This window comes from Strix aluco, chromosome 22 (genome assembly GCF_031877795.1).
Source record: "Strix aluco isolate bStrAlu1 chromosome 22, bStrAlu1.hap1, whole genome shotgun sequence".
In the NCBI taxonomy this organism is placed as follows: Eukaryota; Metazoa; Chordata; class Aves; order Strigiformes; family Strigidae; genus Strix; species Strix aluco.
Window position 1 is genome coordinate 5,430,629 of NC_133952.1, and position 13,309 is coordinate 5,443,937.

The 13,309-nt window shown below is 45.2% G+C and overlaps 1 protein-coding gene across 1 annotated transcript in view; it reads left to right on the forward strand.

Annotated features, from left to right (window-relative positions):
- The window catches only part of PEX14 (peroxisomal biogenesis factor 14), a 79,563-nt gene extending 71,732 nt beyond the window's left edge, over positions 1-7,831 (forward strand). The window contains exons 7-9 of the mRNA XM_074848523.1: positions 474-571; positions 3,624-3,715; positions 5,981-7,831. Coding sequence (XP_074704624.1) covers positions 474-571; positions 3,624-3,715; positions 5,981-6,446 — 656 coding nt within the window. The 3' untranslated portion in view covers positions 6,447-7,831. The remainder of the gene's footprint in view (positions 1-473; positions 572-3,623; positions 3,716-5,980) is intronic.
- Positions 7,832-13,309: the final 5,478 nt, after the last annotated feature.

Below are 13,309 nucleotides of genomic sequence, written 5' to 3' on the forward strand. Positions count from 1 at the left end.
GAGGATGCTAATTACACTTTTTAGTGGAGGGTTAGGAGAAGAGCATTTTTCATTTCTCATGGTACCCTAAGGTCAATCCTAAGACCAGCCTCTTCCCAGACTGGAGCTACCCAGTGTTTGCCTGCGTGAGGCCCGAGACAGATAAATGATACAAACATTGTATAAGTTCAGGGAGATGTACAAATCATAAACCAATATAATTAGAAGGGAGAGGTTTTGGACGGATATACTGTGGGCTATAGACATCTATACAATGGAAAGATAAACTAGAAATACTGGAGGTTAGATGCAGTGCAGGTAGATTACCCGTAGTGCAGATAAATCATATGGATTAAAGTGAGCAGGCGGGCGTAGATAAATTAAATATAGTAGGAATAGAGGCATCTTTGTAGCTAGACAGCAGGAAGGACGTGTGTGAGCGCGCATACGTGCATGCATCTCTGTTAAACACTCTCCTGCTTTTTCCCTCACAGTGACTCAGTTACAGACAACTTTAGCAGCTGTCCAGGAACTGCTAATCCAGCAACAACAGAAAATCCAGGAGCTCACCCAAGAACTGGCTGCTTCGAAGGTATCCACTTCCAACTCTTCACCTTTAGAACATCACCATCTTCTTTGGAACATTTATGGCTTCTTTTGTGGGCACATGGAAAGCACCTTATTATGTTCACAATCCAGCCTTCAGCTCTGTCAAATACCTAGGCAGTTTCTCTGCATCTGACTTCTCTGTAGGTGCTCTGCTTAAAGCACTGGATATTAACTGGGTACTCAGTGAACTATATCTAACTTCTGTGAGGGCTTTGCTATTTAGCTCTGTCTGCAGCCTGTGTGTCTGAGGCCTCAGACTTGTTCTCAGCTCTGTGTCTTCTGCACTGCATTTGAGATGAAATAATTGTGCTGTTAGTCCACTGACCAAAAGAGGTAAAGGCCAGTTGTGCAGAGGTTTTATTTGTCTGTAATATGTAATTTTACATGTTTGTATTTCTCTTGTACCCTTGTACATTGTCCAAACAATGACTTAATCCTGTTCAGCCACGGCTGGTTTCTTGTTTCAGTGATTTTGGTCATCGCAGTGTAACAGGTGGCCCCATCACAACCACATTAGTGATGCACAGTGGCCCATTCCCCTTGCCTCCTGACTTGACCCTGGCAATAAAACCATCACTTCTGACTAGTTTGTGTTGTTACACGTGTAAATACAAGTAACCACTTTTAACCAAAACTGATTTTTTTTTGGCAATGAGAATTACTACTCTTCATCTCCAAAGTACTCTGCAGCCCTTGACCTAAGCGTTCTATCAGCCAGTAAGTGTTGGTTGCATGTGAGGTGGGATGAATTTGAACTAGTCACATAGAGGTGTCTTCCTTTCACTTGCAAACTTAGGATTATTCAGGGCCCAGTCATTTTGCAGTATTCTCTGTACAGGGAGAGATTTTTCTTTTTACTGTGAAATCCTTTGGACAATGCTTACAGTCTTTTACCTGTAGCATGAACAGTTGTCTTCTCCCCTTACCCATACTTTAATCTCGTACAAACCCTTTGATGGTGTGTAACTGGTGGGCCACAGCTGACTATGCGGTGTGCACGCTGTACAGTAGGAATCCCTCAGTGGCACAGCTGTAAACCCAACCATGAAAGCCAGTTTATGGCCACAACACTCTACTTCAATTTTCCTTGGGAACTGTGGCCTGTCAGTGGCCTGGAGCCAGTCCGGAAATTGGAAAACTGTTTTCAGGTCTTAAGTGTTAAGATTAAGACCACATGTTGAGCTTTAAGAAGGAAAAAGGGTATAAGAGTCTTGGTGGTTTAGAGAGTCTTGAAGAAGTTTTTCCTCCCCCTCTCTACCCCCTGCACTGAAATGGTAGCACACATTGTTATGATATTTAAACCTCATGTGTACAAAGAAAAACTTGGGCAACCCCACAAACCAAAGAATAAAAGCTGTGTTTTCTCAGCTGTAATGTAAGTTTTTATATCTGCTTTTCAAACTCCTACTGGCATGCTGTAAAAAATTAAAAAGAGGGACTTTAAGTAATTAAAAAACGTACATAAAAATTCAAGGCTTGAATTTTCTACAACTGTTTTTTAAAGAGACTGGCTAAAAAGCCCCAGATGTCAGATTTTATTTCTAAATCCTAGGCATCTGGCACCATATGTGTTTTGGAAATTTGAGTCCTTTGCAGGCCAGTGAGTGGAAATCACTCCCTTGTTAATGTGTTGCTGTAGCTTTCAAGGTCTTGGAAAGCCAGAACAGTGGCTCCTGGATTCTTGCTGTCTGAGGGCTGGGAGTGTGAATCCCAAGGGAGCGCATCTGTGTATATCACAGCTACTACAGGCTGAGCCTCTCCCAGCCCACTGGATTCACAGCCCAGAAGTCACTGAGGAGTGCTGGCTGTGAAGGTGTTCAGGGTTACTCAGCACTAGCTGAGGTCTGTTTAAAGAATAAGTGGGAACAGCCAGTTCTGGCTACATCTAGTAGGAACTGCTGAGGAGGAGTTTTGTGTTATTCCAGTCCTGGCTTCCTTTGTCAGGGGATTTATTAGGAGTATCTCTGGAGTGATGTTCACAAACAGTTTCATTCCTAATGGGTTTTAGCAGAGATTATTGTGGGAAGCACTAGACATGAGTGTTCTTTTAGTCCCATATGCAGCCCATGGCTACAGGAGTTGCTAGAGTGATAGGATGGGTTAACTGTAGGCCATGATCTGTCTTTCAGAATGTTCCTCCTCACTGTTCCCAATGTTCTCAAGTTCCCAAAAGGCTGGAAAGAAAGATTGCCAAAAGTGTTATCTGCAGCATGTTCTCCTCACTTGTTACCTTACTCTAATTTCTGCCTGATATCCCATAGCAATTCTGATCAGTGCTGACAGCAGCTGCACCAGGCTTCCATGAGTTGCTTATCATCTTTCCCCACCAAATTGCATTCATTGCCTTGAAATATCCAAGAGACAGCGCCTACTCCAGCTGCTTCCTGGAGATACAATCTGGTAACTCAAGCATAGCTCTAATTCTTCAGATCTAGTAGGGAAGATTTTTGCAACTTTCAAGCATCAATTTATCAGCCCACCTCTAAATATCACAGAGTGTGGATAATCGATCCTTTATTTCATGATTTAGGAGAAACGAACAAATGGTTTTAAAATAGTTGTTAATATTTGAATCTGTTGCCTCAGCTAAGTGTGGTCACAGGAAAGTAAAGGACCTGATTCAGTGTAACTGCCACTGCCTTTCAGGATCCAGTTCTAGTTCTTCTTCTGTAGAAATCATTCATTAGATCAGAGTCAAACGATTTAGTTTACTTCCTTTTGTATTATTCTCTGTCTGATATGTTGGTGGAAAAAATCCTATGTAGACCTAGCTTTGTCTGAATTCTTACAAGTGCTGGCCTCCTTCTAATCCATAAAGAAAGATCCCCTTGAGATGTTTCAGCAATGCTTGTGCATGATATGTTGGAGACAAGATTAATTAGTCCTCCAGATGGAAAGCGAGTATTTGGATAGTCTTAGCACCTTGAGACAATTACCATTTCTGAACATCATGGGGATCCATTCAGGTCCTTCTTTATTGTGGAAGTTATTTTGCTCAGATCTGAGAGATTTAAAATTATTTTTTCATGTTCTAGGCCACAACTTCCACCAACTGGATCCTGGAGTCACAGAATATTAATGAATTGAAATCTGAGATCTACTCGTTAAAAGGACTTCTCCTGAACAGGTATGGATGGAATATGTGAGCAGATTATTGCGTGGGGACAGGGTTGCTTTCTGGGATTTTCTCAGTCATGGAGAGGAAAGGCATTTCCAACAGGAACTAGCTCTATATCCTGTTATTGCTATTTTAGTAATACCACTTTGCACTCCACTATCACTTTCTATTTGCAGGTCTCAAAATGCTTTTCAAACTTGCCTTAAATCACAGAGTGCTTTGGATAATTAATAAGATTTTTTCTTTTTGTTTATGGTAGAAGAATTCTCTGCCATTTACCACAGTCAGGATGCCTCTCACCTAGTCTGAAGTGTTGTCTGCATCCGCACCTGCATTCTGTTACAGAGAGAGTCACTCCTGGACACAGTTCAGCTGGCCTGTTCATGGTTAGGGCATAACCAGGATGAAAAGAATCACACTTCAGCAGAGCCTTTTTCTCTCGCTTAGCTAGGTCAGGTATAGACATCCTATAATGTAGTAGATGTCTGAAATGAGGTGATATAAATTCCAGCCTGTGGGACAGACGTAAGAACAGGGATCAGATCTCAGTTCTGGAGGAAATTCTTTGTTTCCAAGTACATTATTTAAGAATTTATCTAGCTTTTCAGCTATTGATCCTTTCACTCTGATATGACTCTCTTGCCTCCTTCTACATGTAACGAAGTCTTCTCAAGTCATCTGTTTCCTAAGAGATGGACTTCACAGATCAGTCTGAGATTGGACTAGACATGTTCTGGATCTCAGCAAGTGGGATTTTCAGAAGTCTGAAACATGTATTGTCTTTAATATCCTTTTAATGGTTGGACTAGATGATCTTCAAGGTCTTCTCCAACCTAGATGATTCTGTGATTCTGTAAATTCCCGCTACACATTTCATTCCTCCCAGGAGTCACAGTAGAAAGCTTTGGAGGATCGAGGGACACATACTAAGTCTGTTAAGTTGGGTCGTACTAACATCACTGCTGGGGAGAGAGCGTTACTTAATGACACCTCTTCAGCTATGAGAAAGTTGCAGTTGAGGGGTAAGAGCTTTCTGGAAAAAAGAAAACTTTTTGGGGGGTTGGTTTTTAACAAAAAGGCAAATGTTTCTGCAGTGAGGAGGCAGCAGCAACACCGGAGCCAAGAAAATCTCCTGATTTAATTTGTTGATTGCATTTATGATACTGGTTGAATAATGCAGACATTAGCTTACTGCAGTCACAGGAGATGGAGGTTAGTTCAGCAGAGTGCTTTGATAGCTGGTGGTGGCAGCAGGAAGAGGGGGGTGAGAGCAACTACTGTTCCTAGTTCAGTCTAAGAAAATGTAATCTGCTGTGTTTGAGTTCTCACTGTAGGAGAGCAGCCAGCTTTTGTCTGCTCTGGTCTTGTCTGTGGCACTAGCCAGCTCACCCAAGGGGTGTGAGGACTCCCTGCCCCACAGCATCCTTTTCAGAGCTTCATCTGATACCTCTTCGTACTCCTGCTTTTCACATACACAAGCAAGGATGCATGGGGAGTACTAGATCAGACATGCTTTTTGCTTTGCTCTTCATGATGATTGACTTTCTTAGGGCACCAGTGCTCCCCGCTGCACTTACATTTGTCCTGTTTGGTACTTGGATTCTCCTATGAGGGCTGGGCCACTATCAAATCCTTAAAGGCCACCTGGAAAGGACTTGAGGACAGAGCCGCCAGCTTTCTCAGCTGGTGCAAGCTAGTGTGACTCCATTCGAGTCAGAGAAGCCGAACCAGTTTGTGGCAGCCAGGACCTGGCCCAAACATGTAAAGTGCACGCTGGGACTAGGAGATGGGCTCTGGATTGTGATGAGCCAGGGTGCTCAGGATTGTGAGAGCCAGGTGGTGAAATTCCTTGGCTCAGGCACAAGGACCTGGTGTGTCTGACTTCTTGCTCCAGTGGGAATTTTCTTTACTGATTAATTAATAATTGCTTTATAAAGGGGCACCCATGTCTTTCCACAGGCAGCATTCCTGAGTGCTCACTTACTCTGTGAAATTGGCCAAACCAGATCATTTTAGTACTTCAGATTGCCCGGCTGTGGTATTTCCCCTGTGTGCAGGCTCGATTACTGGGTGCTTGTAAAGCACTTTGAGATGCTGGCTGAAGAAGTGAAGTGGCCTTGGTTTTGCTCATTTATGGCAAAGGAGACTTGCAGTTTCAGTCTTGCTCTACATGGCTTCCCCAGTGCAAATACCATTCTTTCTAATGATAACCCCTCAGTGTTTTTAATAAAAGCCCCTTTCTCTCCTTTTCTTCCCCTCTTCCCCTCCCCCAAGGAGGCAGTTCCCTCCCTCCCCTTCGGCTCCTAAGATCCCGTCATGGCAGATCCCAGTGAAGCCAAGCTCACCTTCCAACCCTGTTGTTGCCAACCATAATAGCAGCAGTGACATCTCGCCTGTCAGCAACGAGTCTACCACCTCGTCACCAGTCAAGGAGAACCACAGCCCTGAGGGTTCGAAGGTCAGCTGCCATCTGCTGAGCACGGAGGAGGGCAACAAGGCAGTGATTGACGTCAAGAGCCAAGTGCGGATGGAGGTGCAGGGAGAGGAGGAGAAAAGGGAAACTAAAAGGAATGAAGAGGAGGAAGAGGACGATGAGGATGATGATGTTAGCCATGTGGATGAGGAGGAATGTCTGGGTGTCCAGACTGAGGACCGGCGAGGAGGGGATGGTCAGATTAATGAGCAAGTGGAAAAGCTACGAAGACCTGAGGGGGCCAGCAACGAGAATGAGATTGACTAAGGCACCCCGGCTTCTGCTGCTGCTGCTGTACATCCTCCCTAGCCTCCTGCACTGTCCCCGGTGCCTCTCCCATTTTGTGGAGAGAAGTGCCACCATCCCGTCCAGTGACTCTCCCATGATTGACCTTGAGCAGGGTCGTGATTGCCCAGAGAACCAGCTGGGCCCTGCTTCACCACAGGGCTTTGCAGTGTTGCAGTGGCTTCTTCTCCCCTCCCAGACCCACCTTCTCCCCCTGAGCTGGGGTCACTGCCTAGGCTGGAAGACCAATCGCCTTACCATGCACCACAGCTACAGAATAAGTCCTCTTACAAAAACACCATCTCTCCCAAAACAGTCAGCCTCTTTGCTGCATCCTAGAGTCCTTCTATCCAATTTCAGAAACCAACCTGTCCTGAGCTCTTTGATTTCACAAACCTTTAATCCCCATGTAAAACCCAAACCAGTTCTCTGTTTCCCAAAAATAACCCTCTGTTTTATTTCTCAAACTCCTTGATATTCTGTTGCCAAAAAAGGAATGTTTTAACCCTGAATTCCTCACCAGATCTCAGTCTTGGCTCTTCCAATCCTTATGTCAAGCCTCAAATTCCTGAAACTACCTAGCATCTAAAAACACTAAATTTCTGTGGGGTCCAAAGAACACTATTTCTACCCCACAGACGTACACTCATCAAAGTGGCCTCTTGCTAGGGACCAAGTCCAGGTTTCACGGCCACAGTAAAATCCATGAGAACAGGTGGCTTTGTTACTGATTGCTCCCCAGTAAAAGAAGGCTTTGAAAGAAGTTGATTCCACTCATCCCAATTATTACCCTTCCTCCTCCAAAGACAAGGAGCTCACATCAGTTTTTGACATCTTACATTTTATTTATAGCTACCCTGAATGAACGAATGAATGAGGTGATATCAGATGCTGAAATAGTTGGTTAATTCTGAATCTTTAGGTTTTTAGCCTGTTTTTCTCCTGAAATGAGGAGAAAACCCATCTTAAATGATCAGCTGAGATCTGTACCTCCCCAGTGACAGGCACCTGCTTCAGCAAAGCAGTCTTTACAGAAGAGAGAACAGTTCCAGCTCTGACGTTAACCACTGGCCCTTTTTGCCCAGTCCAGCCTTTTTTTGCCCCATTGGGGCTCTACACAAATTAAAACGGTGAATTTTGAAACCTCTCATTTGCAACATTGTGTTCTCAGCTGGTAAAATGGTGGTGTCCAATTATATTATTCACTGCATCAGAGCCTCTTAGCAGAGCAATTCTTGTAACAACTGAGTCTCACTGTCCTCACCAAGCAAGTGTGCTCGTCTGTGTGATCATGTATAGATTTCAAATATAAAATACGATTGTATATAATTGTAATAAATATGAGTTACCACTATTTAACATCAGGCTATTACTGGATTACTGTGGCTCTTATTTTGGGGAGAAATATGCATGCAGGGTGGTAAAGGGAGGGAAAGGGACTATTTACAGAAATTCAGTGCTTACAAAATGTTTTCTGAAGGACATTTATGGTTGATTTTCTGACTGCTCCAATACTAGGTTATAGCAGCAGGAGGCAGTGTAGAGAGCAGTGTAAGTGCAAGATAAGGTGCACTATAAATAGCTCCAGCCACACTGTAATGCTAGGTTGCCTCCGATGTTGCAGAGGGTGAGATGGATGTGTCACCCAGTGAGGGAATGCAGCTATTGTGGCTGCTTTTCCTCCCGGCAGGAGGCTCTGCAGGGTGCAGGATGCACATCCCGCTCCGTTCCACCCTGGCAGCAGGAGGTGCTGAAGGGAGCATGTGAGAGATCCCACGGCCCCTCGGGCTTATCTGCCAGCAGGGATCTGTGCCGGATCCCGTGCCTGGGCTAGTCCTGCCACGCCAGTACAGAAGCCACTGAAAGAAATGGTGTGCAGCAAGTGATTCATAGCTACTGCAGTCCCATCTTTGTTCAACAGAAGTATTTGGCTCCCTTCTTAAAAATGAGGGATTTACTTGATTCCTCAGTATTTGGGTGTCTGGTACACAGTGACATTTTCCTGCTCAGGGGGAGCGAAAGGGACCTTCATATTACTGTATTTAGACCTGCTGCTGGATGTGATGATTTCTCATTCCATAAATGGACGAATATCTTCCCCAGGAGTGAGTGTGTGTGTGTGTGTGTGTGTGTGTGTGTGTGTCTCTCTCTCTCTCTCTCCCCCTCTCCCTCTCAGTCTCTCCACTGTTTAACGTTCACAAAGAACGTCACGTTTAGCTAAAACAGGGCAAATTTGAAAGTGTTTAAAAGGAAAGGCTTTTCTTAAGAGGTGGCACTTTTCATTTCTCCAAGCCAAGAAAGCCTGTGAAAAGAAAACACAACTGAACGCAGGGATGTGATGAAAAAGTATTGTCCTGCCTGTGTACATTTCATATACATAGAAGGTTTTGAAAATAGAAAGTGCCTGGACAACAGCAGTTGGTGAAATGTGGAAAATATGTTGCTGAGGTATGTGCCTTGCAGAGTGACTTACGAGGTTTACAGTACAAGCATCCCTGTGGGTTCATTTTTCCCCCCTTTTCCTCCATGTTGCCAGTGTTCAATTCATCTACCTCAAGATTTCTGGTGCAGTTCTCTTCAACTGCCCTTTTCCCTCCCTTAGTTTTCGCTTCTTACAACCTTTGCCAATTCACTAGGTCTCAGTTTTTTCTTTCCTCAACCTGATGAATCCCAGAAAACTCCATCTTGGCCATTGTCGCTCAAAAAATCTAACTCTGGGCCTCTGGCTGCTGATGGGGTGTTTGTGTTCTTTGTTGAAGAGATCCAAACCACCAGCAGAAAATTTGGAAGAAGCCAGACCTTCGAACCAGCAGGTATTGTTGTGAATCATGAGTTTTAGTCCTCTTGTCTTGTGTTCCTTGTCTTTCCACCATAGCAACAGTTGTAGGGAGAGTATTTTGATCCTTGTGAACCGTATAGCCCAACTGCTAAATTGTAATTTTTTTTCTTTTTTTTTTTTTTTTGCTAGAAACAAACTTCTTAGATTAGCTGCCCTGTGAAATGTTTAGCCCACTGGCCAGTAGGCACTGAGAATGGCATCATATTAGCTGAAAGGTGACCAGGTAGCAAACCTTTTTCTGCAGAACAAGACAGACAGCAGCAGCAGTTACCCATTGTCTGGCTTATTCAAGCGCTCTGTGTAATCAGCCTTTGTTTTCACACAGGAAGAAGAATAACAACACCCCGATTGGTGAGTTCAGTGGGTTCGTAACATGGTTTCTATAGGCCCTTGACAGCGTATGGGAAGCAGGTGAAGGGAGTTTCCTCATTTGAGGAATGTTTCAGTGTGTCATTTGAGCACTTTCAGTGACACCTTGTGAGCCTGTGCTCTCTCCTAAAGGAAATGGTATCAGGCTGGTGCATTTCAGTAATTTGAGGATATAAAAGCTCCCTTTTCAATAGCTGCAAAAGAACCGTGGGGAACTCAAAAAATGTGATGAAGTGGGAAAGGATTAAGGGAGATGTTGCCTCATTGTCTTTGTCCAACCTTTCTCACCCCCGGATGTGACAAATAAGTCCTATGCGCATCTTCATCAGAAGCAGGAAGATTTTTTTTTTTAATTGCCTTTTGTGTGTTGGGGGTGTAACCTAACAGTGTTTGGGATCAGAAGGAAGAGGGTGGACTGTAGGACTCCTTGTCATCTTGCCGCTTTGCTGCTTGATGTTTTGCAAAGTATTTTACTTACAAGTGTGCCTCAGTTTCCACGTGTGATGATAAAAAATACTGTCTGGTAAATACAGAGACGTGACAAAGCCAACTTTGGGAGCCGGGTTTCATGCTCGGTCCTGCAGCTCCCACAAAACCCACAACCCCCATGAACTGTGCCGCGGAGCGAGAGCCCCGGCCACCGTTGCTGGCTGGGCTTTGACCTGAGAGCAGAGCCCGGCTGCAGCACACCACACAGCTGTAGCCACTGTCCCCTGATAGCCTGGACTGCACAGCTGCGTGAGAGGAGCTGCCCTCCCGCCCTGGAGCAGCCTGCCTTGGCCAGTCAGCCCCCTTGCCCTGGCTTGGAGGTGGACATTTTAGATCTGGCCTTTGCTTATAGCAACTCGGGTTCTTCTGGCAAGTAAGTGCTTTTTAATAACTATGTTCTTTCTTGATTTTGTCTTTGTAGAGTGGGGGAACTGGCTGTGTTTCCCATGGCTAAGGGTGAGGTAGCTCTGGGGTTTGTTAGAAGGGTTTCCAGAAGGTCTATCCTGATGAGTACTGGTGGAAGGAAGCATGGTATATGCTGGGCTGCTGCCTGGGGCGGGGAGGGGGCTGGGGAAAAACCCAGTCTGTGTCTACTCCATTGCTTTTGTTTGCGGTGCTTGTACAGAAACGGAGACTGCCTTTGCTTTTCCTTTGGTGGGGCAGTATGGTGCTCATGGAAAACAAAGACAGCAGGTCCAGAGTAGCTTTTTGTTGCAAACCTGTTGTGTTAAAGTCAAGGTCCCCACGTGTGACTAGGCCCTTCACACCCAGAGGTTGTGGAGCACGTGTTTCCCAAGGGCTTTGACAACAGGAAGCTTTGGAAGGTCCCTTTTGTATGGTGGTGCTTTCTGTTCAGCACAATTTGTATGTGGTGGTGACCCTGCACACCACAAACTGATGTTAAGCTTGAGCTGAGAGTCTTCCAGGCTGGACTTGACCTCTTATACCATTGAGTGGTGTGCAAGTGCAAAGCAAGAGAGGGGCTTGGCCTCCAGGGTTTAAAATGTAAATAAAGGGATGCTGTGAGGTGAAACATAGGAAATAATTTACCTGAGGGCACAGGAGAGAGCTTCCAGCTTTCTTCCTTTTCCCTTTTATCATCTTATCCTCAGACTATGCTGCTTCCTCAGGAGTCAGCCTCTGTAGGCACCTTTAGAGCTGTGTCCACCTATTATGCTGAGGAAAGGCTGGCTCTTACCACTATGTATGCTCTCAAAAAGTGAAATAAAATAGTGGAAATGTACCTAGGGTGAATTTCGGGGTATCGGGGAAGAGGGAAGATGGAAGGCAGGGCCAGACTCCTCCACTTGCTGTGCAGTAGAAGCTCTGAGCTGCGCACTTGTAGATTGAGGGGCTGGCATGGTCTCTCCCAGCTCAGGGAAAAAAACAATCCCATCCCCAAAAGGGAGCAAGCACTAACCTAATAAAGGCACCAGCTGGACGGAGGGAAAACCGGCTCTTTGGAGGAAAAAAAAAAAACCACAACCTCCTTTCATTAGAAAAATAATATATTTCATCCAAATAAGGTAAAAATATTTGAAATGGGGCAGAAGTGAGCACTAGGCAGCATCTGTCAGGCCCTTTCTGAAAAGGGGAAGATTATTAAACTCAATTGAAATTTATTTTTGTAAAGTGTCTTTCAGACTAAAAATCTCCCCAAATGCTTTGCAAGGACTGTTCAGGGGTTCCTTACAATATGGAGCATCTTAGAACACCACCCCTGTTTTCCCACCAAGCCCTTGGTTTCTGCATCTGCTGAAGGATTTAACCCTTCAGGATTTTTTTTTCTTTTATATTTGCACAAATAATGAGAGATGTTTTATGATACTGACTGCAAGAACATGCCTGAAGAGGGATGTGGGGGGATTTGACGTCATTTTTTTCTGTTTTAGGTAAAATACTTGCTTTTCTTTAGGACTGTGTCTCCTGAGTGAGAAGGGGATTGGCTGGATAGGGCTGATTCAGAGGATCTGGAAGTACAACTGGCTTATTTGTTGTCTATTTTTCTTTTTGTGTCTGTCACTTTGCCAGCCTGCTTGTATGTCTCTCAGTCACTTTGTCTGCGTGGCGTGTCTGTTTTGTACAGCATCCCTGTTGTTGGTTTTTCAGTCTTCCGTCATGCCTGCCTGTCTCCTAATGCCCTTTCCTTTTTCTTTCTAACCCTTCAGAAACAGACTGCTTCCAACTTTATCCCTCTGCTTCTAAAAGCTAGTACTGAGGTTTTATCTGTGTGGAGCTGGAGTAACACCTCTTTAAAATTAATTTCTTTAACTGATTTAATTAAACCAGACCAAATTCTTGGGTGGACATTCTTCCATCTCTTTGAACAGATTTGCTGTACTTAGTTTCAACTGATACGTGCAGAGACAAAAGACTGTGCTAAATTGCTGCAGCTTTCCCATGTAGATGAACTATTCTTCGCTTCCTGCCCTCTTACAGTATCAACAGTAGGTTTCATCTCTGTGTGCCTGTTTGCCTGCTTACTTGTATGTTTTTGTGCCTGTGCATTGCTGTACAGCAATATCAACGCTTCCACCGCAGCAGCCAGCAAGTTTTGGGTGCGAGATGGAGGTTGGGGCTCCCTCTTGCTTTGCAGTCTCTTCTGTTCCCCGGAATGAGCTAGCTGCAGCCTGGTGTTTTGACTGAAACAGGAACATCACACTATTGCATCTGTTTCTTACCTTTTTTCCCCAACTCTGAAAACTGCAGGCAGAGTCTGCTACTGTGTGTAAAAACAGAAGCGTAGTGAATGCCCCGGCAGTGGGTGTCCCCTCCGTGGTTCTGCAGAGGGGACGTGGAGGGGCTGCAGCTGTGCCACAGGTGGCTGCTACCGGCCTCGGCGCAGGACACGGGCAGGTCAATGCGGTGCCACCTCCAGCCACAGGCCAGAGCCGGTTCCCTTCCATCTTGTGGGCACAAGTGGCTCTAACCGAGACACGGCTCGCAGGGCTAGTGCCTCCCAGCTGGAAGGACGGGCTTGCTTCCCTGTGAGGGGCTCTTGGACTTGCTTTGGCCACAGACCAAATGGCTTTGTTTTATCCTCTTTAATGACTCGGACTGTAGGGTCTGATGTTTAGGCAGAGCTCAGCTGTGGCCTGGGATCACAGGAGGGTCCTAGGGGCTGCCGGTGACAGCAAGGGCTCGGGGT